Source organism: Brassica napus, chromosome A3, assembly GCF_020379485.1.
Source record: "Brassica napus cultivar Da-Ae chromosome A3, Da-Ae, whole genome shotgun sequence".
Lineage (NCBI taxonomy): Eukaryota > Viridiplantae > Streptophyta > Magnoliopsida > Brassicales > Brassicaceae > Brassica > Brassica napus.
In genome coordinates, this window is record NC_063436.1 from 8,868,810 (window position 1) to 8,896,338 (window position 27,529).

The window sequence follows — 27,529 nt, forward strand, 5'->3', positions numbered from 1 at the left end:
TACCTTGAACAAATGAGGCACAGAAGCGACATACGGTCCAATTCGAAGAGGTCATGAAAATAACGAGAGGAGCTCCACTCGAGTAGTAAAATTGAAACGGTTATCAGTTTTACTTTACATACCGTATGATCTATATGAGTTTTGCATACTATATGCCACTAATTATAATATGATGTCGCATTGTTAGCTGTTCTAATCAATCAGATATACTATGTCATCTGTTATTACTTAATTAATTGATCATGACAGTCAAAACTGTTAATCTCGGATTTTCTAGGAAAGAACATTTTACACTATGTCACAATACCTACGTGTAAAACTTAAGAAAATGGGGAGACAATTTAAATTAGGATCTCTAGAGGCGTGATTAAAGCAGCTGAACTTCTTTCCCATAAAATATGGCTTTCATTATTTATCTTCCGTACCACAGTGTCTTACTCTGACTCTGATTTTTCCTATTTCTTTTCATTAAATAATCACAAAAACAATTCACTATCATTCATGACTTTCGTTTCTCCATATAGATTAAACTAAACCGGTTAGATTCGTTTTTGAATACCAGGTGTCTGTTAATGTGAACCCCATTATCTTCTAATTTGGTTAATGCTAATTATTGTATTTAACTAACAATTAGAAATAATTAAAAAGAAAAGGCCGTAATTAAAGGAAAGAAGACAAAGAAAATGGAGAATGTGTGAACATAAATATTTTTCTTACACACTACCAATTTTTTACTCCTAAACTCCTTGATATGTGATATCCTGAAAACCAAACAAAAGAGTATTATCATAATGCAATGTCCAACAAAACTCAACCACCAAAACTTGCTTATAATTTTATAATCCCAAAGACATGATCGGTTTGAAATAAATGATATTTTTATTTTATTGAGAAAAGAGTCAAAGACATCGTATATAATTAATTATTCTAGCTTTAACATTATTGTTGATGGTTTAATCTTATGCATTGCAGCATTTCTCACTGCAAAAACATTTACATCATAAAAGTTTAAGTTTAAGGGAAGTTGCATTCGAGCTGTGGTTCATAGAACCATCCATCAATAACTTTGCAGATATGTTCGTCCACATCTGATAGATGAAACTCCAAGTGGAATCTCTCCAATCATGCAAAATTGATCCCAAAAGTTTTTTTATATAATAATAGAACAAAATTTTACAAGCAATTTATGAAGCAAATGGTTTTCATTGTAAGTTTTCTTTAGTTGGTGATGCAGATTATGACTACTACTGTCCGCATTTTCAAGATCTAACAACAAACATAATTGATAATAATTGTACCTACCATAGTTGGTCAATAAGAAAAGAAGTGAATGTTTTCTTCTTTTTCTGAATCTGATGTTAAGAAACTAATTATACAGAAAAGAAGTAAAAATTCCCTTTTTACAGTGACAAACTGACAATGTTATATACAAAAAAAAATTTTGGACTAAAGCAAAAGAGCAGAACTGTAGTGTGTCAAAAACTTATCTCCATTACAGAACAGTGTTCTATGTCGGATTCCATCAATCTCATTCTCTCTCTCTATCTCTTCCATCATCAGTCGCTTTCTATGTTTTCTACGTATTAAGAAACCGCAATAACAAAATAAATAATTTGCTTAACTTTGTTTTTGCAACAAAATAAAAAAGACCCACTAAGCAAACAGATCCAAGAACATGGAAACAAATGTGGAAAAGGAAATTAAAAACATCAAGCGTGGGCTGAAAAAAGTGAAAATCACTGCACGAAAACTCAATTTTTGGCAATCTATATATCTTCTTTACAAAATTGGTCAAAAATAAATACACAAATTGAGTGACTAATAACCAGATAGTAAAAATCTGTGAGAAGAGCATAAATACACAAATTGACTGACCAATAGGATAGTACTATATAAAAAAAAATATCAAACCGTTAAAAAAGGTTAATAAATAGAGAATTAATTAAATAACAAAAACGGAAGTGGGATTAGTGTGGGAGAAAGCATATAGAGCGGAGGAAAACGAAGATGGGATTATAAAAATAAGTGTTGTGAAGAAGAAGCTACGGTGTCTTAATTTAATTTTAAATTTATATATATTTATAAGAAAAATTTTAAAAGAATATTTTCTTTTTTCTTTTTTCTGAGAGCTGTTGTGGTTTTTGAGGCTCTCTATAAAGCAAAGTAGCAAAACATATACACAAAATGTCCCAAGAATCTGTTCAGATAGAAGAAGAAATAAAGTCATTAGAACAATGGCGTTGGTCCGAAATGCAAGGACTTGAGCTTCTCCCTGAACCTTCCTCAAATAGTAACAGCAACTCAAGAAACCCAGAAACAGAGCTCCAAGAACATCCGCCGGAGATGGAAAACGGCGGTGGTACTCCTCCTCCTCCGGCAACAGTGGAGGAGCCTAAAAAAGCAGAGATTCGTGGAGTTGCGTTCAAAGAGCTTTTCAGATTCGCAGATGGGTTAGATTATGTACTGATGACAATTGGCTCTGTTGGTGCTTTCGTCCACGGCTGCTCTTTGCCTCTGTTCCTCAGATTCTTCGCCGATCTCGTTAACTCCTTCGGTTCTAACGCGAATAACGTCGACAAGATGATGCAAGAAGTTCTCAAGGTACAACAAACTTTAAATCTCTCTGTTTTTGTCTCAAATCATTTACAAGACTAATCTAAAAACTTGCTTATTACAGTATGCGCTTTACTTTCTTGTCGTTGGTGCTGCAATCTGGGCTTCCTCCTGGGCAGGTGAAAGAGAAATTAAAACTTTTATGTTTCTTGATCCGTGAGCAAGATTCGATTTTTTTTTAAAAAAACTCGTTGTGTTTGCAGAGATTTCGTGTTGGATGTGGACTGGAGAGAGACAAACAACGAAGATGAGGATAAAGTACTTAGAAGCTGCTTTAAACCAAGACATTCAGTTCTTCGACACTGAGGTTCGAACTTCAGATGTTGTCTCCGCCATTAACACCGACGCTGTTATGGTTCAAGACGCCATCAGCGAGAAAGTAAGCTAAAAAAATTTTATCTTTTTTTTTTTTGCTCTGTTCTTTTTCCTCATCTGATCTGATCTGAATCTTGAATCTCAGTTGGGTAACTTCATCCATTACATGGCGACTTTTGTGTCGGGATTCATCGTGGGTTTCACGGCGGTGTGGCAACTAGCGTTGGTGACTATCGCGGTGGTTCCGTTGATAGCTGTGATCGGAGGAATCCACACCACAACTCTCTCTAAGCTCTCTAACAAGAGTCAAGAGTCTCTTTCACAAGCTGGTAATATCGTCGAACAGGTAGAGTGCACAGATCCCAAGAACGAAAAAAGTTTCTATTTTTTTTTCTTGATCCAGTGATCAAAATCATGTCTTTACATCTGGGTTTGGTTTTGTTTTGTTTTGTTCTGAGCAGACAGTGGTACAGATCAGGGTAGTAATGGCTTTTGTCGGAGAATCAAGAGCCTCTCAAGCTTACTCATCAGCTTTGAAGACAGCTCAGAAACTCGGTTACAAAACAGGTTTCGCTAAAGGAATGGGACTTGGCGCCACTTACTTCGTCGTCTTCTGTTGCTACGCTCTCTTGCTCTGGTACGGTGGCTATCTCGTCCGTCATCATTTGACCAACGGTGGTCTCGCTATAGCCACCATGTTCGCCGTCATGATCGGTGGCTTGTAAGCACTCTTCTCTCTGTTTTCTTCATCGTTTGATTAAAAAGATTGTTTTTTTTTTATTGAGTTCTTGATTCTTGTTTTAAAGGGGGTTGGGACAATCAGTACCGAGCATGGCTGCGTTTGCGAAAGCTAAAGTTGCTGCTGCAAAGATCTTTAGAATCATTGATCACAAGCCAACGATAGAGCGTAACAGCGAGTCCGGCGTGGAGCTAGAGTCTGTCACGGGTCTTGTCGAGCTTAAAAACGTTGACTTTTCGTACCCGTCAAGACCAGATGTTAAGATCCTTAACGACTTCACACTCTCTGTTCCCGCCGGGAAGACTATAGCTTTGGTCGGAAGCAGTGGTTCGGGCAAAAGCACTGTCGTTTCGCTTATCGAGCGGTTCTACGACCCAACCTCAGGTCAAACAACATGTCCGAACAGATTCTGCTACTGTTGCTAGAGAGCATTGTTTGTTTTTAACAAGTTTGTTATCTTCCCTGCAGGTCAAGTTTTACTAGACGGGCACGACCTGAAGACTCTGAAACTTAAATGGTTAAGGCAACAGATCGGTCTTGTGAGCCAAGAACCAGCCTTGTTTGCCACTTCTATCAAAGAGAATATACTCTTAGGCCGTCCCGACGCAGATCAAGTCGAGGTAGAAGAAGCAGCTCGAGTCGCAAATGCTCATTCCTTCATCATCAAACTACCTGATGGCTTCGACACACAGGTCTGGGTCACATGGTTCATAAATGGTTTTAGAATCTGTGTTCTTTAAATTTTTCATTAGTTTAATGTATTTTCGAAAGTCAAAAGAGTGGTCATGAAAAAGCATTTATAACAGAGCCACATGGGTTTGGTCAACAACGCATGTGACAAGTAGTTTCAGTCATGTGTGTTGATGTTGACACTTTTATATGTTTCATTATTATTCTTTAACTTGAAGACCATCAACCATTATTACAGTTAAGTTTATTCATACTCATTTGGTAATGTAACATAATGTCCAGGTTGGGGAGAGAGGACTGCAGCTTTCAGGTGGACAGAAGCAAAGAATAGCGATAGCAAGAGCCATGTTAAAGAACCCGGCGATACTTTTACTAGATGAAGCCACAAGCGCTTTGGATTCTGAATCAGAGAAGCTAGTGCAAGAAGCTTTGGACCGTTTCATGATAGGAAGGACGACTCTAATCATCGCTCACCGTCTCTCCACCATCCGCAAAGCTGACCTTGTAGCTGTGCTTCAGCAAGGAAGTGTCTCCGAGATTGGTACTCACGACGAGCTTTTCGCCAAGGGAGAGAATGGTATCTACTCTAAGCTTATTAAAATGCAAGAGGCAGCTCATGAAACCGCTATGAACAACGCAAGAAAGAGTAGTGCTAGGTATGTTCCGATTCATTTTGCTTTTGTTTGGGTGAGATATGCTTTAATGTTATTCTTCTACTTGTTGTTGCAGACCGTCTAGTGCTAGAAACTCGGTTAGCTCACCGATAATAGCTCGGAACTCTTCTTATGGAAGGTCACCGTACTCGCGGAGACTCTCCGACTTCTCAACTACTGACTTCAGCCTCTCCGTCGAAGCTTCTTCATACCCAAACTACCGACACGATAAGCTACCATTCAAGGACCAAGCCAACTCCTTCTGGCGGCTAGCGAAAATGAACTCTCCGGAGTGGAAATACGCTCTCGTCGGTTCTGTCGGCTCTGTCATCTGCGGCTCGCTCAGCGCCTTCTTTGCGTATGTCCTCAGCGCGGTCCTAAGCATCTACTACAACCCGGACCACAATTACATGATCAAACAGATTGATAAATACTGTTACCTCTTGATCGGTCTCTCTTCTGCGGCTCTCATCTTCAACACGCTCCAGCATTCTTTCTGGGACATTGTGGGGGAGAATCTCACCAAGAGGGTCCGTGAGAAGATGCTTACCGCTGTGCTCAAGAACGAGATGGCTTGGTTTGATCAAGAGGAGAATGAGAGCGCGAGAATCTCGGCGAGGTTGGCTCTTGATGCTAATAACGTGAGATCAGCTATAGGAGATAGGATCTCGGTCATTGTGCAGAACACAGCGTTGATGCTTGTTGCTTGCACTGCTGGGTTTGTTCTGCAATGGAGACTAGCACTTGTGTTGGTTGCAGTCTTCCCTGTTGTTGTTGCTGCAACTGTCTTACAGGTTTGTCTTCTTGCCCATGTTTCTAAAACCGAAGGTTAACCGGATAATTATTTGGGTCACGTTTCAATATGGTTTGAAATTGAAACTTAAATTATATATACATATTAATTTTTAATATATAGACCTAAAATAATTATAGTAAATATGATACATATTAGAATAAGAACATATATCAAATATAAAACATTAGAAATATTAACTAAATTTTTTGTTCATCCTTTTATGGATTTTTGATAATTTGATAGTTTTTCATCCCTTTCAATAAATTGAAGACCCAATCCGACTTTATGATTGGTTCATCGGACTGGTTCGGTTTTAAAAACATTTGTTCTTCATTTGTTTTGTCTTTTTCATCAGAAAATGTTCATGACTGGATTCTCTGGAGACCTTGAAGCAGCACATGCCAAGGGAACACAGCTCGCTGGCGAAGCCATAGCTAATGTCAGAACAGTCGCAGCTTTCAATTCAGAGGCAAAGATCGTTCGTCTCTACACTGCAAACCTCGAACCACCGTTGAAACGTTGCTTCTGGAAAGGACAAATCGCTGGAAGTGGCTATGGTGTAGCTCAGTTCTGTCTCTACGCATCTTACGCTCTAGGGCTATGGTACGCGTCGTGGCTTGTGAAACACGGCATCTCAGACTTCTCCAAAACCATAAGAGTCTTCATGGTTCTGATGGTCTCAGCTAATGGTGCAGCAGAGACACTCACATTAGCTCCTGATTTCATCAAAGGTGGTCAGGCTATGAGGTCGGTTTTCGAACTTCTTGATCGAAAAACCGAGATCGAACCGGATGATCTCGATACCACGCCGGTTCCAGACCGGTTACGCGGCGAAGTGGAGCTGAAACACATTGATTTCTCTTACCCTTCTAGACCAGACATTCAAGTTTTCCGTGACCTTAGCCTTCGCGCTAGAGCTGGCAAGACTTTGGCCCTTGTCGGTCCGAGCGGGTGCGGTAAAAGCTCAGTCATCTCCCTCATCCAGAGATTCTACGAACCGTCCTCAGGCCGAGTCTTGATAGACGGTAAAGACATAAGGAAGTACAATTTGAAGGCCATAAGGAAACACATAGCCATAGTCCCTCAAGAGCCTTGCTTGTTCGGCACGACAATATACGAAAACATCGCATACGGACACGAATGCGCGACCGAAGCAGAGATCATCCAAGCCGCGACGCTAGCCAGCGCGCACAAGTTCATATCCGCGTTGCCTGATGGCTACAAGACTTATGTCGGAGAGAGAGGCGTTCAGCTGTCGGGAGGACAGAAACAGAGGATAGCGATAGCACGTGCCTTGGTGAGGAAGGCAGAGATCATGCTGCTCGATGAGGCCACAAGTGCTCTTGATGCAGAGTCAGAGAGGTCGGTGCAAGAAGCATTGGACCAGGCTTGTTCTGGTAGAACATCTATTGTCGTGGCTCATAGGTTGTCTACAATCAGGAACGCACACGTGATCGCGGTGATTGATGATGGTAAAGTTGCGGAACAAGGATCGCATTCGCATCTTCTCAAGAACTATCCCGATGGAATCTACGCGAGGATGATACAGTTGCAGAGGTTTACGCATACTCAGGTGATTGGTATGACGTCAGGGTCGAGTTCTAGGGTTAAGGATGATGATGCTTAGTACTTGCTACTTTGGTCATATAGAAGAAGAGAGAACAGAGTCAAAAGAAACAACACGCACTAGAACATGTTCTGTATAAACTCTGCGAGCTCATTTTTCTTCTTTTTATGTTGTAATTTTGAGGTTACTTTATTTTTGGAACTACGTTTCAGAATTGATGGTATAGTATTATTATTATTGTGTATTATTATGAGTAATCTAATTGTTCATCTGTGTAATATCAGTTTATCCCTAAGCAATCTACGAGCCTTCCTAGTGATGTGAAGATGGAAACAGTGGCCGATGCATAACTCTTAGCGAAAGATAAAAATTTGAGATCAGTTTTATCTTGATCATAAAATTATATTGTCAGTGAATGGTTTGATTAAATGTCTATTAATAATTATACATTGCAAAATTTGGCATATACAATAATACAAATTAATGGAAAAAAGTTTCTAAAAAAATCTTTTGACTATGATGTGCAAATATAATCGTCAGATATAAATTTTCAAGTGAAGTGTAAAATGTAAATAAAACCGCTTAACATAGGTCCTCACGATATTATAATTTTCAGTCATCATATTATAATTTTCATAATTGTAATAGAATACTAAATCAGTTTTGAGAACCCGTATAGTCTTAGTCATTGAGTGCACACGATGTTACATAATATACACATTCATTTGGTTTGTTCTAGATTTCAGGATAAGACTAACTTTAGAATCATGAGATCCGTCCTGGACAAAAGAAGTGACGAAATGTGATCTTTTAAGTTTTATAATTATAGGTTTGATGAGTTTTTGAATGTTGTGGGTCTACAACTTTATTTTAAATTTCTCTTGTGGAGAAATCATGGCTTTTTGAAGTAGATCATGATTAGTAAAGTAAATACATACAAAAGCTGATAGAATTTTTTTTGACAATATTGTCGAAAAGGGATGCTTTGATACATAGACACACGAACATACGTGGGGAACAAAATGATGAAGATGAGAAAACAGAAAATGAGAGAAAGAAGATGGGTCCAAAAAGGACATTAGACGAGATGATGATGATGAGAAAACCCAAAGCAAAAGAACAAAAAGAAATGAAAAGACAACATTTTCATTTGTGTATATGTGATTTTATATGAACAATTCTTGATTTCGTTTCTTTGTGTAACACACGCGTGCGACCATAAATACATGTATGCATTTAAATGATAATGATGGCGACTTGTTTGTTTTAGTTGTAATGCAATTCATACTTGGAAGTTATAGTGGAGGATAATTAAGAATTAAGAAGCATGTAGCACATCATTCGGCACATGTGTAAGTTCACTCGTAGAGAAATTAAAGGAAGGTCAGAATAACTGTAGACATGATAGGTTTCTCCATAATCTTGTTCAACAAAAACTTTTGGATATAGGAACGAGTAATCAAATTAGATTGATTTTAATCTATCTTATTAAAACTCAAGTACAAAATTGGAGTGTTTGGAGACTTGAATAGGACTTTTAAAAATTTGGAGTGTTTGGAAACATGGATTGCAGTCTTTTAAAAAAAAATATTTTTGTTTGAAAACAAGGATAGTAGTATTAAGAAAAAAAGTAATGGGCTTATGTTTTTTTAAAAAAATTGAAAGTTATCTAGGCCACTTTTAAAATATACCAAAATAGGTCAATCTAATTCCCTAAAATTTTTTTTTCTAAACTAACCATAAAACAAAATTTAAACTTTATATACATATTTCAAATCAAAATAATAATTCAAATTTGATTTATATCAAAAATTGATTCAAAAATATACATATATTCAAAAATAGATTTTTACTAAACTATTTTTCAATAACCATTATAAAAAAATATTGTCAATATATATAAGAAAAATATAATACAAAGCCCAATTTGAAATACCAACTCAAATTATGGTTTTCATATTTCATATTAAGTTTTAAAAATATAATATATGTAATTATTTATATGATGGTATGTATAAAATACTATTAATTATATGATTACTTATATGATGGTACATATAAAATACGATTAATTATATGATGATAAAATACGATATATAATAATGACTAGAGATGGGCTTTTGGATACCCATACGGGTTTAGTTCTGATCGGTTTGTATTTTGGGTTTTCGGGGTCAAAGATTTCAGCCTTATTAGAATGTTTCTAAATTTTTGTTTGAGTTCGATTTGGATCTTTGCGGGTTTGGTTTGGGTTTGGATAACTAATTTAAATTATTTTTAAAGTCTTAAATCATTATATATTTTAAATTTCTCAAAATGTATAAATAAAATAATATATTACGTATAAATTTGAATAACATATGTTATAATACTTAAGCTTAACATATCAATTGGCTTGATTTAAAATTTTGGATACGAAATAAATAATTATTTTAAGTATTTTTGGTGATTTGAGTATACTTTAACTATTTCAGATATTTACTTTTGACTATCTATATATATTTTCAAGTATTTAAACCAATTTAAAAGTATCATTTTTGATGTTTTATATACGTTAAATCTAAAAATAATTAATATATATAAGTATATAAATCTATTTTTAGATAAATTTGGATACCCAAATACTTCGGTTCGGATCAGATTCGGTTCTCTAAATAACAAAATTTTGAATAATTAGAATATTTAATCAATTTATGTTTGGGTTTGGTATTATATCTTTGGATCGGTATCGGTTATGTTCCTCGGATTCATTTTTCCAAATCCTAATAATTACATGAAAAACAAATATCAACATATTTTTTAAAATATACACCCGCGCGCCTGCGCGGGTCAAAATCTAGTTTACATTTAAAATATAAACGAAAAAAATAATAGAAAGTAAAGAATGGATAATATATTAAAAATTTCATTTTAAACCACCAAAGTGGCAAAGGTTAACACTTTAAACCTTTAGAACAGAAAATAACATTTTAAAATGCCATTTTCCTATAATGTTAAAAAAAATCACTATTTAAATTGTCACTAAATTCTTGTTGTAATCCTTGTTGTATCAGACTGTGTTTCAAAGTTATAGTATAATGAAAAAGTTTCAGTGGAAAAAAAAAATGTCACTAAATTTAAAATTGTCATGTTTTGAATTGGAGATATCTAGAAGTTTCATATTTTTAATATATCTAACTAGTTTTCAACAGTGTAATCATCCAGAGAAAAAATTAGATCCATATTTTGATCAACTGTCTGGATTGATTCATACAATTAATTAATTACCAATATGACATTCGTTGCAATCCTATGCTTATGCATGAACATGTGATGTGGTGGTCTTGTGAAGCTTGTTTGAGGTTAACGACTTAAATAGAAAATTAAAGAAGCTGGAGTGCAAGCTCATTAGCAAGTTTTTCTTCCGTTAGCAAATTACGACGGAGTCGGCACCATTCAGAAGAAGGATGTTCCATTGACATTTTTGATACGGGTACTCAGAACAAAAAAACGCATATCATTAATTTAGGATTTATATAGTTTAACTACTAAGGACCATCTCTACCAACAACAATCTAGGTTCCATAAACTGTAGACTAATGAGAAACGAAACAAAACAAAACAAAACTGAAGTAAACTCAAGCAGCCATGAGCTTTGGACCATTGTCCGGCATTCCCATTCCAGCGGCTAAATCTGCATCGAGTTGCGAGTGTGGCGCTGGTCCATTCATTATCTTCACACTGCAACAATCACACACAATCCAAATGGAGAAAACAAAGTCAAATCACTTCATGCACAAACACACACACAAGTTATTCAAACAACAATTGCTCAGACTTTTTTAACAGTTTAAACATCAGACAAGCAGGACAGATATAATGTCGCAAGTCTAATGACCGTTAATCAAACTTAATCAAAAAGCAAGACGAGGAAGGATTCCACTTACCGCTTCTTATGTTTCTTCGTCTTGAAATGATCATCTCGCACAGACGCCTTGGAGAAATACCGACTGAAACATATCAAGTCACGACAAAAAAAAACACAACTGCATCAGACAAAACACACATATGCCTGATTCAAACAAAACAAATGAATCAATCTGGAACATAACCGGAAACATAAATGTCAAGGATCCAAACAAAGACTAGAGAAACATATCAATTTATGACAAAAACAGAAACACACAGACGTCTGATTCAAACATAACATATCATCAGAAAAAAAAACTAGAATTAATAAAACATCTTACTCGCAATGCAAGCAGTAGAATTGACCCATCCCAGGCAAATCCTCGTTAAGCTCCAAAGGCTTTGTCTCCGTCTCTGGTTTACGCAGCTCAGTGTACACTAAATCGTCGCCTTTGACTTCGAATTTGTCGCGACGAGCTGTTTTGTGAGACAAACGCCTCTTCTTCACCTTCCTCGTCGGACATCTACCCATTTTCTATTCATAAGTTTTGGTGAAATTGAAATCATCAGTGTGCGAATTGTAAGAATCTAAACGAGTTTCATATGTAACAAGAAAAGAAAACTTACGGTTTAGAGAAGAAGCTACACGAGGAGGAGATGGAGACGACGATGCGGAAGAGAAACCCTAGCAGAGTCTTGCTTTGGGTATAAACTAACCTAATTTTGGCGGTTTGAATGTAACCCAATGAGGTTGACATGAGGCCCATCTTATTAAAAAGGCTTTACATAGGCCCATGGATTATCAACTTGGCCTCGTTTACATTTTTGACAGCACGAAAGGATTTGATTTATAAGAGGAAGCCTTTGTAAACATATTAATTTCCTCATGTTCTTATTAGATAGACACTTCCTCGCAGCTTGCATCGTTCCATGGAGGTGAAATCTCAATCAAAGTTATTTAGTTAAAAACTTAAAATCAATAGTTTCTCTGTAAAGAACCAAACTTATTTTGTATCCTTCTTTTTCATAATATTAAATTTGTGGAAGTATTTTTGTTTTAAATATAAATTATTTTCACATGTTAATGTAATTTTGTATTTATTGGATATTGTGTAACCAATAACATTATGTATGTTTTTCTTATAATTGGTTGTACAATATATTAAACAATATTTTTAAGTAACAACTTTTTTAATATAAATGTTTTTATATAAAACTACTTATATTTTGAAACTGGCTGAATTATTAATTAGTGTTGTACGAATTGCGTGAAATGAATAGTATATTCAAACGGAACGTGGAGATTACATTCTTAATACTCGAAAATATTTAACCATTTTCTTTGAAATGTGCATATAGTTAAATATTAATACATGCACATTCTTTTTGGTAGTTTGCTGATATATGCACGTTCCACACACAGACCTAGAAATAGGTCAAACTACTTAAAAATTACAATCATGTGCGATGGTTTCTTCTTGTATTTTAAAATATGGATCTGATCTTTTATGAGTTAAATGAGCTTATTATGTATCCAATTAAAGTACCACTTATATATTTCAAGTATCACAATTATCTTAGAAATCAAAGTAGCATAAATAATTAAATACAAAGATAGGAACGAATTTACAATACAAGATTATTTTACTATTATCTGAATCCACTGATTATAGTTTGTCCATTATTTTCGTGAACATTTTTTACGAGTGAATAGATCTAGCTATTAATAAATTAACCAAATGCATTTAACCTTATAAGACTACTAAATTTACATTGCTTCTATGATTAGGTCGCATTCAGGACCGTGATATGTAACTGAAGTTGGTTTCTTACAGGATGTATAAGTTGAGTGTATATTTATATTTTTACCTTAAATTGATTCAGATTCGGCTAATCTGGACTCTAGTCATCAAGTGGTCAAAGATGAGAAATGACACCCTTTTTGTTTTCAAAAGCAACACATGTAGAACTAGGTGCCTTCGTGTCTCTTACCATCACTCATTCACCTGTGTCAAACGGGAGTCAAATGCACACTCAGGGGCGAAGCCAGGTTACCCATTTTGGGGGCCTGTGCACCCCGTAATATTTATTTATAATGCAATTTTCGTATAGAAAAACATAAAAATTCAGTTAGAGCAGGTGGAATAGTGGTGTTGTGCACCCATACTAAACCCAAGTTTGAAATCCACCTTGTGACCTTTTCCATTTTGTAATCAATAGTGCACCCACTTAATTAATAAGCTGGATTCGCCCAGCACACTGTCGCTGACCTCGGCCCATAACAAATACACACATGTATAATATCATAACTATATGAAGACGAATATTATCATGTAACATCAAACCATAATATAATATTCAGTAACAAATATAAATTAACAATAATCCCACGCACAAACCAACTCTCCTCTTCCCTATAAATACACACACACATTTGCCCTCCCTCTCGTTCAAACATTTCATAATCCTTAAATTACAATATTTTCTTTCAAAAAAAAATCCTTATCTCCAATCAAGAATGGGAGAGGTCAGTGGCTTTCTATTATATTTTTGGCTTGACTTGACTTGAAATTTTTGTTATCACGATTTTTTTTCTGTTATCACAACTTTTCTTGATGCATGTGTTTAATTATGTGTGTAGAAACAAGAAGGTGCCAAAGTTGAACAAGAGAAGCAGACAGCCACCGTAGTTTCTGCCGAGACGATCGACAACAAGCCAAAGAGCAGTGAAGGAGATTTTGCTGCTGCCCCGGCCGCCGCGGCTGCTACTTCCGCCTTTGTTTACAAAGTGGATATGCACTGTGGAGGTTGTGCAAAGAAGATCAAGCGAATGGTGAAGCACTTAGACGGAGTGAAAGATGTGACGGCGGATATGAGTGGTAACAAGCTCACGGTGGTCGGAAAGATCGATCCGGTGAAGTTCCAAGAGACGTTGGAGGAGAAAATGAAGAGAAAGGTGTTACTCACCAACCCACCACCACCATTACCGCCAAAAGTAGACGCATCTGCTGCCGCCACTGCCGTTGGAGAGAAGAAATCCGACGGTGGAGATAAGGCAGCGGCTCCTAATCCTCCTCCTCCTCCGCCCGCTCCCAAAGAGGTATGAATCAAATCATTATTATTTTGTAGCTACAAATAAAAAGTAGAACAAGAAAGTAGTATGTATAACTGATTTCTCTTTATATTGTTTTTGTTCAGAGCTTGGTGGCTTTAAAGATCAGACTACATTGCGAGGGATGTATTGAGAAAATCAAGAAAATAATATTGAAAATCAAAGGTAGGGAGATTAATAGACAAACGAAGTTGATTTTTGTTTTCCTTACTCCAAGTTAAGACTAAATTTAATGATGCTAAATACTTGAAACAGGGGTTGAAACTGTGGCTGTTGATGCAACTAAAGACATAGTGACACTGAAAGGAATGATGGATGTTAAAGAACTTGTGCCTCTCCTCACAAAGAAACTCAAAAGAACTGTCGAACCTCTTCTTCCGGCCAAAATAGACGACGGAGCCGCCGAGAATAATAAGACAGAAGCTGCTGCTCCTACCGCAGGAAACAAAGAAGGTCCTGCCTCCGGATTTAGTGAAGTAAAGAAGGAAGGAAACGAACACGGAGAGAACAAGAAAGGAGCTGAAGACACCGGTGAGAATAAGAAAGAAGCTGAAGCCACCGGAGAGAAGAAGAAAGAGTCTGGAGACGGCGGAGAGAAGAAGAAAGAGACTGGAGACGGCGTTGAGAAGAAGGAAAGTGGCGGTGGAGGAGGTACACCGGTGGCGATGGTGAATAAAATGGATTATTATGGATATTCGTATCCGACGGCTCTAATGTATTGGCAAGAAGGACACGTGTACAGTCAGACGTATTCGTTAGAAGATCAGAGTTATTCAGGTTCAGGATACAATTACATGAGTGAGAGTTACGTGCCATACTCGCATCCTAACATGAACGCGCCTCCTGGAATGTTCAGCGACGAGAACCCTAACGGTTGCTCCATTATGTAAATGTAAACATGGACTTTGAATTGTATATATACGAAACCTAAAGCTTGGAACATTCAAAAATGGCAACTTTTGATAAACTTTTGAAATTGAGATGGAGCTAGCGGGTACTTAAAAACTAATGCTTTACTTAATTTTGCAGCAACTAGAAAAAATACTGTAAAATAGTGAAAAGGAATATAATAGTAAGTATTTGTTAAGACCAGAAGACCAAAAAAATCACATAGTGGTTCCGCTAGAGTTGGCCGTATTCTTAATCACCTTTTGGATCTTTGAAGTTCATGCAATTACCACTTTCTCTCTTGTGTTTACTTTGTGATTATCTTATCCTTTTAAAGCTTGATTATGCTTCAACTGATCATGAGTTTAAAGTGTATTCAAGATGATTTGTGATATCCTCTTGAATCTTTGGGCTATGCTGATTTAGGGTGATTGAATGAAAGGGTAAAATGTATATCCGCAACTAAACACACGCTTTTATCCGCCACTAGACAATTTCTTATCTAGCATTAAACTTTAGGCTAACACACTAATCTTCATATGGACTTTCTCAAAAATAGAGTAAATATATATATGTACCGTCCAAATTAAATATCAAAAAGCTCATTTTCTTTTTCTTGTGATAGTTTCACTAACTTTAATATGTAACACAATACATGAATATTTCCTTGTGGCCACAATGCCACATGGATATAAAACCACACAGATATGAATCAAACTTTGGACATTATTTGAATATATAGAAAATGATACATTTGAAATCGCACGTTCCACTGAAAATTAGTCTGAATCCATCCATATGTTCAAGATACTTTTAAGTTGACAAAAAAAGACATGTAATTTATTTAGTCAAGACAGTACTTATATCTGATCATATACATGTATGGGTATGCCGGATAAAAAAATATAAAAATGTATCATAGGAAAATCAAAAAATTTGTCACCTCCGTTGTTACTTACTGATCTGTATCAAATTGTCTTTTATAGCGTATAATCGTAAATGCTTATTAATAACATATTTATTAGCTTTAGTTGAACAAAGATTACATGACCATTTTCGTGTGCTGAGTTTGTTAATTGCACAATTACGCAAGTGTTTTTGACATATAGCATTCGTTTGCATTCTCTACGTGTATGTGTGCATTAATTATTGCTATGTACATATGGTCATTATTTATATAATGGTTTTGCATGATTAATGGTCGCTTACTCTTGAAATGAAATACAAAGAGCGACTTCATTTTTACGCATAAATATTTTGGAGTGATGCACGCAGACAAACCGATTATAACAAACTCATGTTGATAATGATTCCGTCACTTTCTATTTTCTCTCTAATATTCTTTTCTTTGTATTGTATCTATGTGATTATAACTATGAAAATTTGTAAGTGTATTTTATGCAAACATCATTGGATGCTGAGGATAAATCAACACACTCACACTGACACACACCCTGTTTTGAGGTTTGTTTATGGAAGAATATATATGTCATCTATACCCCATAATCCACTTATGATAAACTTTTATCTTTGGAAACGTATCGAATACTAATATGTTCATAACATATTTAATCATAAAGAATACAAGACATATGTTGCGGATAGCGTGGAAATCTCCTCTATAGGCAGATAATTGCATGTGTACATGTACGTGTTGCCAAACTGATCACTTCTTGTCGCAATAGAGAGAAAATAAAATAAACAAGAAAACTGATTTCCCATGCTATCTTCAACGCTTTCTTAAGCATATGACCCAAATATTAGGTCTCACGTAACGATGTAAACTAGTGGGAGATGTTAAGAAAGCGACAATACAAATAAAGTAAAGAAAGTTTTATCACTCGGGGCTAAAGAAAATGAAATAAGCCAAACATCTTCTGTGTTACCAAAAAAAAAATGAAGCCAAACATCTTCTATCTTATATCTTTTAGCCTCAGTTTTCAAAAAGGTATGTCTTTACCTAAAAATGTATTTGGAATTTTTTGAATTTAATTAATATTAGAGAACCGGTATTAAATATCTACAAATATCATCAATTTATTTAAAGTAATACCATGCATCTGAATGATCAATTAGTCTATTTAATCAAAATGGGAATCCACTAAGATGTTTTGTCATTGCTCAAACATATTGACAAATATTAAACTAGTACCTAATAATGATGATGATAATATGAATTAGGTGATAGGTTGCAAAATCCAATCAAAGGCCACCCATGTCTCCTTCATGGAAGTTGATCTGGCAACAGAAAATACAAGTAACTCTGTCTCAACAGTTAAATAAATTCAAAATTAGTGGATGTGTATTTTGTGGTTGCAAACTAATGGATATTTAAATCTTCAAACAAAACTAATGGATACCTATCTATCTATTTCTCTCTCTCTCTTTATTTTATTGTTACTGCATTATGATTATCACGTAGACATTGTCTGAAATGAAACAACAAGTGGATTGGCTCAAGTTATGGATAATAAGTGGATTGGCCCAAATTGAAGACTTGATATGCTGATTATGTTAAGAGATGATAAGGAAGAGGGAACTGATTTGTTCATATTGTAACAAAAATACTTTAGAGCTCCACTGCTAACTCTACGTCGATTAGCTTGTAAGAGCATAATTAATCCGAGATTTTTAGGATGGAGTTCTTAGCGGAAGCTAAGAAACAATTTCTTAACTTCCGCTAAAAACTCCACTTTTTACCGTCTGAGAAAAGTATTTTTAGGAGAAAACTATCTCTCACCTTTTCTTAAAACATTTCTTCAGTTTATTCACTATAAACTTTACTCGATATATACTGCAAATAAATATAACTTTATTGAATAAAATGTCATTTCGTAGCCTCGAATCTGATATCGTTGTTGGTTTTACTAAGATTCTTATCCTAACTTTTATTCTCAAAAATAAAAACTTTATTCTCTAATCGTTCATAAATTCAAAATAGTTTTAAGATCAACATTTTAAATTGAAGTGTAATGCAATAAAAAAAATGTATCTACAAGATCATTCACCTACTAGTCTTTTTTTTTTGGAACTCCACCTACTAGTCTTTTTGTTTAATAATAGAATGAATTTGACTAAGACCACGTGGGCTCTTATAGGTCGTACTGAACTTCTTTTCATAATTATTTTCCATCTCTGTTCTCTCTCATCTTTATTTCTTTTTGCGTCAGTCAATGTTGTTACTCCATTATCTCTCTTTCGATTCCATGGTTGGAAATTTTCAGTATGTATCCAGAGTTTGCAGCCGTACTAAATGATTTGTTAGCGTGTGGAAAAATACAGTCCTCCTGAATAATCTCTTAACTATCATTAGTAGAGTAACATTATCATTTTCTTTTGTTTTTGACATCATCACTTAGGAGGTTACCTTTTATATAGTTTGAAACTTCAAAGCAGTCACTGAGAATAATTAATTTTGTCTTACCCTCAACTAATCAAGTAATATGATCTCTTATTATTTTATTTTATTTTTGCGTGTGTGCGTCAGCAATGCATCCCTAAGTTTTGCTTCTTTTCTCATAGTGTCAAAGTTTGCTTCTAATTTCATAGTGTCAACATAGTATTAATAGGTCATGTTATAAGTGAAGTGATTAATCTGTATATGCATGGAATATAGATGGAGTTGATTAAATTGTATTTTCATGTGTTTTACTATCCATTAACTTCTACAAAATTAGGCTTATACGGATGTCATTGTTGTGTCAACAAAATATTAATAGGTTTTGTTATAAGTGAAGTGATTAATCTGTATATGCATGGAATGTATATGGAGTTGATGATTAAATTTTATATTTATGTGTGTTTACTATCCATTAACTTCTAGATAAATGACCATCTAGTGGTTCATACTGATGTTATTGTTGTGTCAACAAAATATTAAAAGGTTATGTTATAAGTGAAGTGATTAATTATATGCATGGAATATAGATGGAGTTGATTAAATTGTATATTCAGGTGTTTTACTATCCATTAACTTCTAGATAAATGACAATCTAGTGGTTTATACTGATGTCATTGTTGTATATCATTATCCAAATTCAAAGTTCAAACATGCACGTTTCAAATAGAAATAACAAAACTCCGTGGTAAATTTGATAATATTCACTATTCACGTTATATTGTTGTTTTCCCGCTATACCCAAAAACGCAATTTTTGTAACAATTGCAGAAAAACGCTATAAATCACTACAAACCTCTTTGAACCTCTAAAATTTAAAAGGTGGTTCTAGCTAGCGTTTGTGTTGCGGTATTGCGGGAGGCTAAAATAGTTTTTTTTTAAAACTATATACATATAAAAATAAAAATATTTAGTTAAATTTAATATTGAAATAATATAAATACTAAAATATATATTATATTTAATTTATATTATTAAAACAAAAGTATTTTCTATATTTTTTAAAAAATGCAATAGTGTAATTTATAAATATAATTTTAATATCTGTTATAATAGTATGATTTTTAATATTTTTATAATTATATAAAATATAAATATTGTTAATTTATTATTTAACCACTGATACGTTTGGTAGTTAACCAGTTTATACGCACTAATTTGTAACCGTTGTATCACGTCATACAATTTTTTTAACAATACTTTAAACCGCAACTATCTGTATTCGCAAACGTCCATATCCACATCTGTAATCGCTGCGGTTACGCTAGTGAAGCCGTCAGTTTTGTTTTGAGTTTTACATGGTCCCCTTATTTAATATAGCAGAAAATGGGTAGTTAGTATCAACTCGATTTAACATATTACCGACAAGAGTCAATATTATATAGTAGTCATAAAAATTTAAGCAAAAGAACATTCGAATGTATACATAATTTCTTTTTTTTTTTTTTTTTTTTTTGGTAAAATGTTAAATTATTATACCAAGGTTTTCAATTTTTTACAGAAGTACAAAGCAAACTAATAACAAAAGTACGAAAATAAACTAAACAGAGGGGATCTAAGCAACGAAAATAACAAAATGAAGCAAGGAGAAGCTGGCTTAGGATGATACTTTAACTTTAGCGCGAAGGATCAGGAAGCAAGTCGATAACAGAGAGAGCTTCCAGTCGCCGCGAGCTACCGGAGAGAAAGGCGCCCTCAAACCTTGAAACACACGGCTCCTACAGCTTCTGAAAAACTTAAACGCCACGAACTGCCCAAAGAATCACAACCCGAACACTCTAGCTAACCCAAGAGACAACTATCCGGCAGCACGAAGAGGATCTCGTAGTACCGTCGTTCGGAGAAGGATGCTGAAGATTGCTGCCTCCAACTCACCAACCCGTGACCGTGTACACCCGTTGAACCCAAGACTCATATAGAACATTGGGACCGGCCGAAACACCTCTTCCGGAGAGATACCACCAAGCACACTAGAAAGCCGGAGCCAAATTAAAGCCTATCCATTGCCTTCTAACCCAACCAACTCCACAAGCTAACCCGAGACCGAGAACCCGAGAGGGTGGAGACCCGACGACCGCCACCACCAAGCCCCGACAACTTTATTAGGTGAGGTGAGAGGAACCCGAGGGCCACACCACCGGACCTGCACACAAACGGAGACAAAACAAACCGCAACACCACCAGATACGAAGATCGGATGGAGCAAAAGAACGTTCTGACTAACACGCGACCACCAGAGACACCGGAGATCAAGCTTACCGACCATAGCTCCAGACTAACTCTCACGTGCCGTTACCGGAAGGACACCCAATAACCCGAGAGTGAACAGAAACAAGAAGCCCGCCACAAAGCTCCTAGTCAGAGCCAACCACGAACCAATCCCGGACGAAATTCGAGAGAACCACCGCAGAGAAGACCCAACCGACGTCACATGCGCCACTACTCACCCGAGAGCACACACCAAGCAACACAAAACCACCGGAACTCCAAGCACGAAACCAAAGGTCTAAGCCATAGAAAAGACAGACGATGTCCTCACGCGCCTAGACTCACCGCCGGAGACCCTAGATCTGAAACCCAGATTCCGGATCTAAGCTAAGGTGGAGCTCACTCTGCCGCAGAGAGAAGAAAACACAAAGGAGAGAAGGACAGATGAAACACTTGAGAGGAAAGAGGGGGAGAAAAGAGAGAATCCGGCGACCGCGAACGGCGGAGCGGCGACCGGAAAAGCAAAGGCCTTTGTTACGTGAAGGTTGGAGAAGAGAGAGGAGGGAAAGAGGGGAGAGAGAAATGCGATCGACTGAACAAACACCTTCTTTTCTTTTCTTTTCTTTTTTTTTTTTTGCTAAAGGTATACATAATTTCTTAAGAAAATCCCTTATATATTAAAGGAGAAGCATTGTAATAAATGCATTCACACTATAATAGATACGTGGCAGCCTCACAATGATTTGATAATAAATATGTTAACGCGTTCACACTATATTCATAAATGTGTTCACACTATATTCATAAATATGTTCACACTATATACTTTGTATTTTTTTTTGAATATAAAACTCATATGCATGGTTCCAATAAAACTTTGGATTTTTCGGTTCGAATCAAAACAAATAACGAATCAAAAGCTAAACTATATATATATTATTTTTATTGTTTACCGATAAAGTTGGACAAAATATTTATAAGTTTTGATTCAATTCGTTATCCTTTTTGAATTGAACCAAAAAATATGGATATCCGTAACATTACGAAGCAAATCAACTACTACAATTAAAGAAAAGCAAATCACAAATACCAATATTTTTAGGAGCGATTATCAAATTCGATCTATTATATGCATATATATACATATATGTACAGAATTATATATATATATATATATATATATGTTATATATATTATAGTTTATATAAGTTTTACAATATTTTTATAAATTAAATTTATTATATTAGGTATTAAAATTTAAAAAGTAAATAATATTTTATTTTTGTAATAAAACGTTATTATTAAATTTTCAGTTATTTTTTAAATTTTATTTACGGATCAAATCGGATATTCTTTAAAATTCTAAATCATTTCGAATATCATAGTCACCGACTATCCAAGTGGCTAAAGATTGAATCGACATGAATGCCTCCAAATACTCGGATATTCGATCTGTGCCCACAACTATTTATGGATACAGTTGAGTTTTTTATATAAAAAAATTCACTAATGTCAAGGCCTTTTAATTTTTAATTAATTTTAATTTTATCTTTCATGTATTATTTAGAACAAAAATGTCATTAATATTAATTAACAATATCTTTATATATTTGTCATTTATTTTTATATACTTTTACATACACATACATGTGCACCTTGAGGTGAGCACTTTATAAGTGTTTACCACTACTGAAGTATCTATTTTTTTTCTGGAAGTTGAAATATATTTTTTCTTAATGCTTCTTTCACTACCGACCAAATTGTAGTGAAATGATTAGTCTTAATAATTTTATTTTCTTTTTCTTGAACTATTATCCGTTTACAAACTATAATATGAAACTATTGATTCGACATGACGATTATCTAAAATTTATAACATAAAAATAAACAAATAATAATAGTTTTTGGTTTTTACCAAAAAAAACTAAAAAATCAAACATTCTAACAGAATAAACCAAAAAATAAGTTAAAACTGAACCAATATCCAGATTAAACAGATTTAATGTGTTTTTATTAAAAATAACGAAACTAATAATCACATCCCGCGCAAGGCGCGGGTTATTACCTAGTGATTTGTTAAAGGAAAAGTCATTTGCGACTATCTAGCTAGGGAATAGAGAAAGGACAAGATTATCACTTGCAGAAGAGACGGAGTCTACCTGCACGATGATTCCGAACCTGATGACGATTTTGATGTGTTTTATTCTGAAGCAGAGAATTTTTCTATCTTTAGAATATGAGACAGCTTCTATTTTTATTCTCATTCAGTGATTTAATATTGAAACATATTATTTAATCCTTAGTTTTTAAATTAACAAAAGGAAATTTTGAATATGCAAAAAGACCAAAAATAAACAATATATATATACGAAAGGCCAGAATTTCCCCACGTTTCATCTATTTCCGGTACTTTAGGGCTTCACGCTGATTGCTTTGGCAGAAAATACGTCATCGATTTGTGTCCAATTATTTTACAAAAACCCCTCAAAATAATTCTTGAATTACAATATAATTGTAATTTGTAAAAAACCCTTCTTCTTATTTGAATTCTGCAATACATATTATGAATTTTAAACAAAATATCATATGAATTGGCACATTTGGTGATGTATAAATTGCTTGTAATTAATTTAACAAAATATAATTAAATTGCTACAGTTTGTGATGTATCTCGTAATCAAGTGCGTGTTCATGGATTCGATTTTGCCTTCTTACAATATTCTTTTGAAAATGTATACTCATAGCGAAAGTCGGTTGATGCTACGTAATTTTTTATAAAATGTTACATAATCTAGAAATATATTAATGTCTTTAAGTTTGACATGAAGAAATTATATATGGTCCTCTCAATCTTAGTCATATATGCAGACTTGTTTTGTATACTGGCCTTCAAGTATGACAAAAAGTAAGATGAAGTTGCTTTTGACACACATAAAGAAATTTTACTTTAATGGTGTATCACTAAACTACTCTCCTTTTCAAAAAAAAAAGTAAGATGAAGTTGCAACCAAAAAAGGAACTACTCTAACTATTACGTATGCACATAGATATATGTATATATTATTCTAAAACTATGAAGATGAAAACCCTAGATAACCCAAAAGAACTTGACATACATTATGTGGATTTTGAATTCAGATAATGACACAATGAGTAAGTGCAAGAAAAACTACTAAATTACATGTCTTTTGAGCGAAAAAAAAAGAAAAAAGAGAGTAAAATGCTAATTAAGTAGAAAAGGAAAATAGTTTATCCATAAAGAAGCAATCAAGAGTCGTTTCGGTCGTGGTTGTTGTCACGCCAGCAGACTAACATAGCGATACAACGGCGTAGAATATAAAACTTAGTTCTTTGTTTCTTCACGACATGACTGCACTTTTGCCCGAACGTTTTGCAAGGCTCGCACGTGCTATTCTCCTCTGGTGCCATTGATTGTTTCTTCTCTCCTAGTGCCAAAAACTCTTAAAAAAACAAAAAAGAGGTGCAGGAAAGGGAAGAGCTTGAAGGTTTCTGCTTATGAGCTTTGATTTAGTAGAAGAGACACAAATATGGAGAGTTTAGTATATAGTTGTCAAGTGGAGGGGGCAATCTTTGTCAAAAACTCAACAGTATGTTTTTTACCAAGTGTCCAATCCAACCAAACGCGGTGAGTATTTACTTGTTTATGTTTGCATGATATTAGAAACTATTTTAAATTGCATCCTTTGACTCCAAAATATTGGAGACTTTTAAGTTGTTGTATGTTTTTTGTTTTATACTAGTTAGGAATAAACCAAGGAAACTAAAATCAAACAAAAATAGAATGAGTTATCATTCTTTTTGAGGTTGCTTTCAAATGATTATTTGAATATAATGTCACTAACTTCAAAGTAGTTGACATATATATGATATTAGCATTTTGATATAAAATTTGAACGTTAATTTAAAATCAGTTTTGAGTATTTAGTTTTTATCAAAATAACCCATTTAAGTATTTCTGGAAAAAAAAACTGATCAAATAGATTTACTATATACAAAGCAAACCATGTATGACTATGAAGATCAACAAAACACTAACACTGTTGAGAAAAAGAGTTACACTGTTATGTTATGTCGTAAGGGAAAGAAACAAGCACTATGCAGAGTTGAAATTTATTTTGTTTATTTATTTATTTAATTTGGTCGACATCTAATGTATATTTTTTTGTCGACATCTATGTAAAATCAAGATTGAGCTAATTAATGTTTGAGGCAATTGCCGCATTGGCATGCACCTGAACGTGAGTGGTCGTCCGTGTAAGCCGAACCCTACCATCTGTTACAACTGTTGTCTTCATTGCAATTTATTTGGTTCGTACTACATTACCTTTACACGCTTTTCCTGAAAATTTACTAATCAAATTTAAATTGCACCTTCAAAATATACATGTAAAAAAGCTCAGAGTATACTATTTATGTTGATTATTGCTTTCAGCATCATCAACCATATTCTGTAAAGATTAATTTGGTTGTGGATGTCAAGTCTCTAATTATTATAAAGAAAATAATATATATGTGGCTATCCAAAATTGAATATAACATTATTGTTTTTAACGTTGTTCAAACATGCTAATAGCCAATTTGTAGAGATCAACTTTATCATTTCAAAATATACTTGTAGTGATTTTTCAGAAGAAAAAAAACAGTATAATAAAACTAGCAGTAGCAGGGTTCCAACAGAAAATTTCAAAGCTCGTAAGTTTCAGAAGACTTTCGGAGGAAATTTAATATCATCATGAAAATGTATACGAACACTAAAAAATTAAAGTTCGTTCATCTCTATTTGTTTGTATTATAATAAATGCGGGGGTGTTCTACTGTAGAATGAACATGTGAAATTGTTGCGTCAGAAGACAATTCAAAAGTTATAAATCACTCAAAGAACTTGCAATAGGATATAAACATATATAGCATATCTACCTCAAAATGGTTGAAAATATATACCCATTCCTCTACCACCAGTATATTTGTAATGAATTAAATTAGACGCTAATATTTTAAGATATTATATCGTTGAATGTATTCTATAAAGCTTTATAACGATCTACAAGAAAATATATTCATTCTTATAAATTCGATATTAATATAGTACATTTTTAGTCAAATCAAAACATGCTATTGAGTTAGTAAATTATAAAGCAGCTCCAGTTTATATAAATAATTTAAACAAGCATTATCACAATTCATTGAATTTTTAAAATTATTAAAAAATCAATGTAACCATGAAATTTGATCTTGGATACAACTCTTATCCAAGAAAACATTATCATCAAAGGTATATATTATTTTGTACACACACACACACCATATTGTTATTAATAGAAGAAAAAAACTATTGTCTCCATGAGCTAGACAAGAAAATCAGCATAAGCACTGAGTCCATGGATGTTCATGTTCTGCTTAAGCTTGTACAATGCCCTGCTCTCTAGCTGCCTTACCCTCTCCTTAGACCGTCCATAAATCTCTCCTATCTCCGACAACGATCTCTGTTTCCCACCACCAATCCCAAATCTCAGCTTGATGATCCTTCTCTCCTTTGGACTCAGTACGTTGAAAATATTCCTTACATGGTTCCTCGTCATCTGTTTCCCCACGCTCATCGCCGGTGTGTCAATCCCACTGTCTGGTGTTACTTCCTATAAGTGAAGTAAACTGTTTTTAACATGTTGTACTCGGGTTAAAGTAACATCTTCTATAAGGGTTTTACCTGAAAAGTGGTGTTACTTCCTATAAATGAAGTAAACTGTTTTTAACATGTTGGTACTCGGGTTAAAGTAACATCTTCTATAAGGGTTTTACCTGAAAAGTGGTGTCCTGATCAGACCAAATGGGCTGTTGCATTGAAAGAGGTGTTCTTGTATTGGACAGAAGCTTATCCAGCTTCTCTTTTGAGACCCCAACGTGGCTTGCGAGTTGCTCTTTACTAGGACGGTAGTTTTCCTTCCTGGACGCACGTTTTTCTGGCTTCTGATACTTTGCCTAGTAGCATGTACACGTTCTCCTGTATTAACATGGGTAGATTTTACCATTTCTTGCTCTAGTAGTTGAGAAAGATCTGATCAGTTCCTTAGCAAGAATGTACTTACCGGCAAACGGATTGTCCTGGAGTTTTGAAATATAGACTTTCTAATGGATTATCCACCAGTAGGCGTAAGTAGCGAATCTGCATCCGGACTGCGGTTTGAACTTCTCTACACTCTTCATTAGCCCCATGCTTCCTTCCTAAACAAGCGTGGCTTTCAAGTTAGATCACTCTATTTAGAAGACGAGACCAATGTGTTTGGTTGAAGCTAACCTGTAATAAGTCCTGAAAGTTGAGTCCACGGTTCTGATACTGTTTAGCTATATGGACTACCAAACGTAAGTTTGCTGTAATCAGCTTTTCTCGGCTGCTTCTGCCACGGTGGATTTAAGATTTCAAGACAGAACCACTTAGTCCCATAGCTTCAGCCCACTCGCTTATTGTTGGTTCACAGCCGTTTTGAGATTCTAGTTTGGTTTTTACCTTCTCCAGCTTTATCAAATGCTGATAATATCAAGAAGTTAGCATCAGGGAAAGCCTTGTTCAAATTTTGCCTACTCATATTGGGCTTATAATTAGGCCTAACCCCCATAGAATAAAAAGCCCATTAAGCCCCAAATATC

At 34.7% G+C, this 27,529-nt stretch overlaps 4 protein-coding genes and 1 pseudogene across 5 annotated transcripts; 2 read left to right on the forward strand and 3 right to left on the reverse strand.

Moving 5' to 3' along the window:
• The first annotated feature begins 2,099 nt into the window (after nt 1-2,099).
• Nucleotides 2,100-7,651, forward strand: LOC106437888 (ABC transporter B family member 1). The gene is made up of 10 exons (XM_013878894.3): nt 2,100-2,601; nt 2,678-2,732; nt 2,817-2,992; nt 3,074-3,274; nt 3,390-3,649; nt 3,735-4,051; nt 4,136-4,359; nt 4,640-5,013; nt 5,087-5,804; nt 6,162-7,651. The coding sequence occupies exons 1-10, from the start codon at nt 2,185-2,187 to the stop codon at nt 7,431-7,433; spliced, it is 4,014 nt and encodes a 1,337-aa protein (XP_013734348.2). The 5' UTR covers nt 2,100-2,184; the 3' UTR covers nt 7,434-7,651.
• Nucleotides 7,652-10,849: 3,198 nt separating this feature from the next.
• LOC106443518 (zinc finger protein 593 homolog) lies at nt 10,850-12,007 on the reverse strand. 2 transcript variants are annotated; one of them, XM_013885077.3, is made up of 4 exons: nt 11,889-12,007; nt 11,603-11,796; nt 11,300-11,362; nt 10,850-11,093 (listed from the first exon to the last, which is right to left on the reverse strand). In XM_013885077.3, the coding sequence occupies exons 2-4, from the start codon at nt 11,791-11,793 to the stop codon at nt 10,991-10,993; spliced, it is 357 nt and encodes a 118-aa protein (XP_013740531.2). In that variant the 5' UTR covers nt 11,794-11,796; nt 11,889-12,007; the 3' UTR covers nt 10,850-10,990. The 2 variants fall into 2 exon arrangements, with proteins under 2 accessions (XP_013740531.2, XP_048631642.1); XM_048775685.1 differs by having other exon boundaries at nt 11,603-11,802; nt 11,889-11,931.
• A 1,699-nt stretch (nt 12,008-13,706) lies between these two features.
• LOC106443517 (heavy metal-associated isoprenylated plant protein 5-like) lies at nt 13,707-15,352 on the forward strand. Its single transcript, XM_013885076.3, has 4 exons — nt 13,707-13,788; nt 13,903-14,361; nt 14,460-14,538; nt 14,629-15,352. The coding sequence occupies exons 1-4, from the start codon at nt 13,780-13,782 to the stop codon at nt 15,261-15,263; spliced, it is 1,182 nt and encodes a 393-aa protein (XP_013740530.2). The 5' UTR covers nt 13,707-13,779; the 3' UTR covers nt 15,264-15,352.
• An 8,558-nt stretch (nt 15,353-23,910) lies between these two features.
• Nucleotides 23,911-24,872, reverse strand: LOC106442821 (small polypeptide DEVIL 16-like). Its single transcript, XM_048775687.1, has one exon. It carries the CDS (start codon nt 24,293-24,295, stop codon nt 24,134-24,136), a length of 162 nt encoding a protein of 53 aa, XP_048631644.1. The 5' UTR covers nt 24,296-24,872; the 3' UTR covers nt 23,911-24,133.
• Nucleotides 24,873-25,130: 258 nt separating this feature from the next.
• Nucleotides 25,131-27,498, reverse strand: LOC106442823 (annotated as a pseudogene).
• Nucleotides 27,499-27,529: the final 31 nt, after the last annotated feature.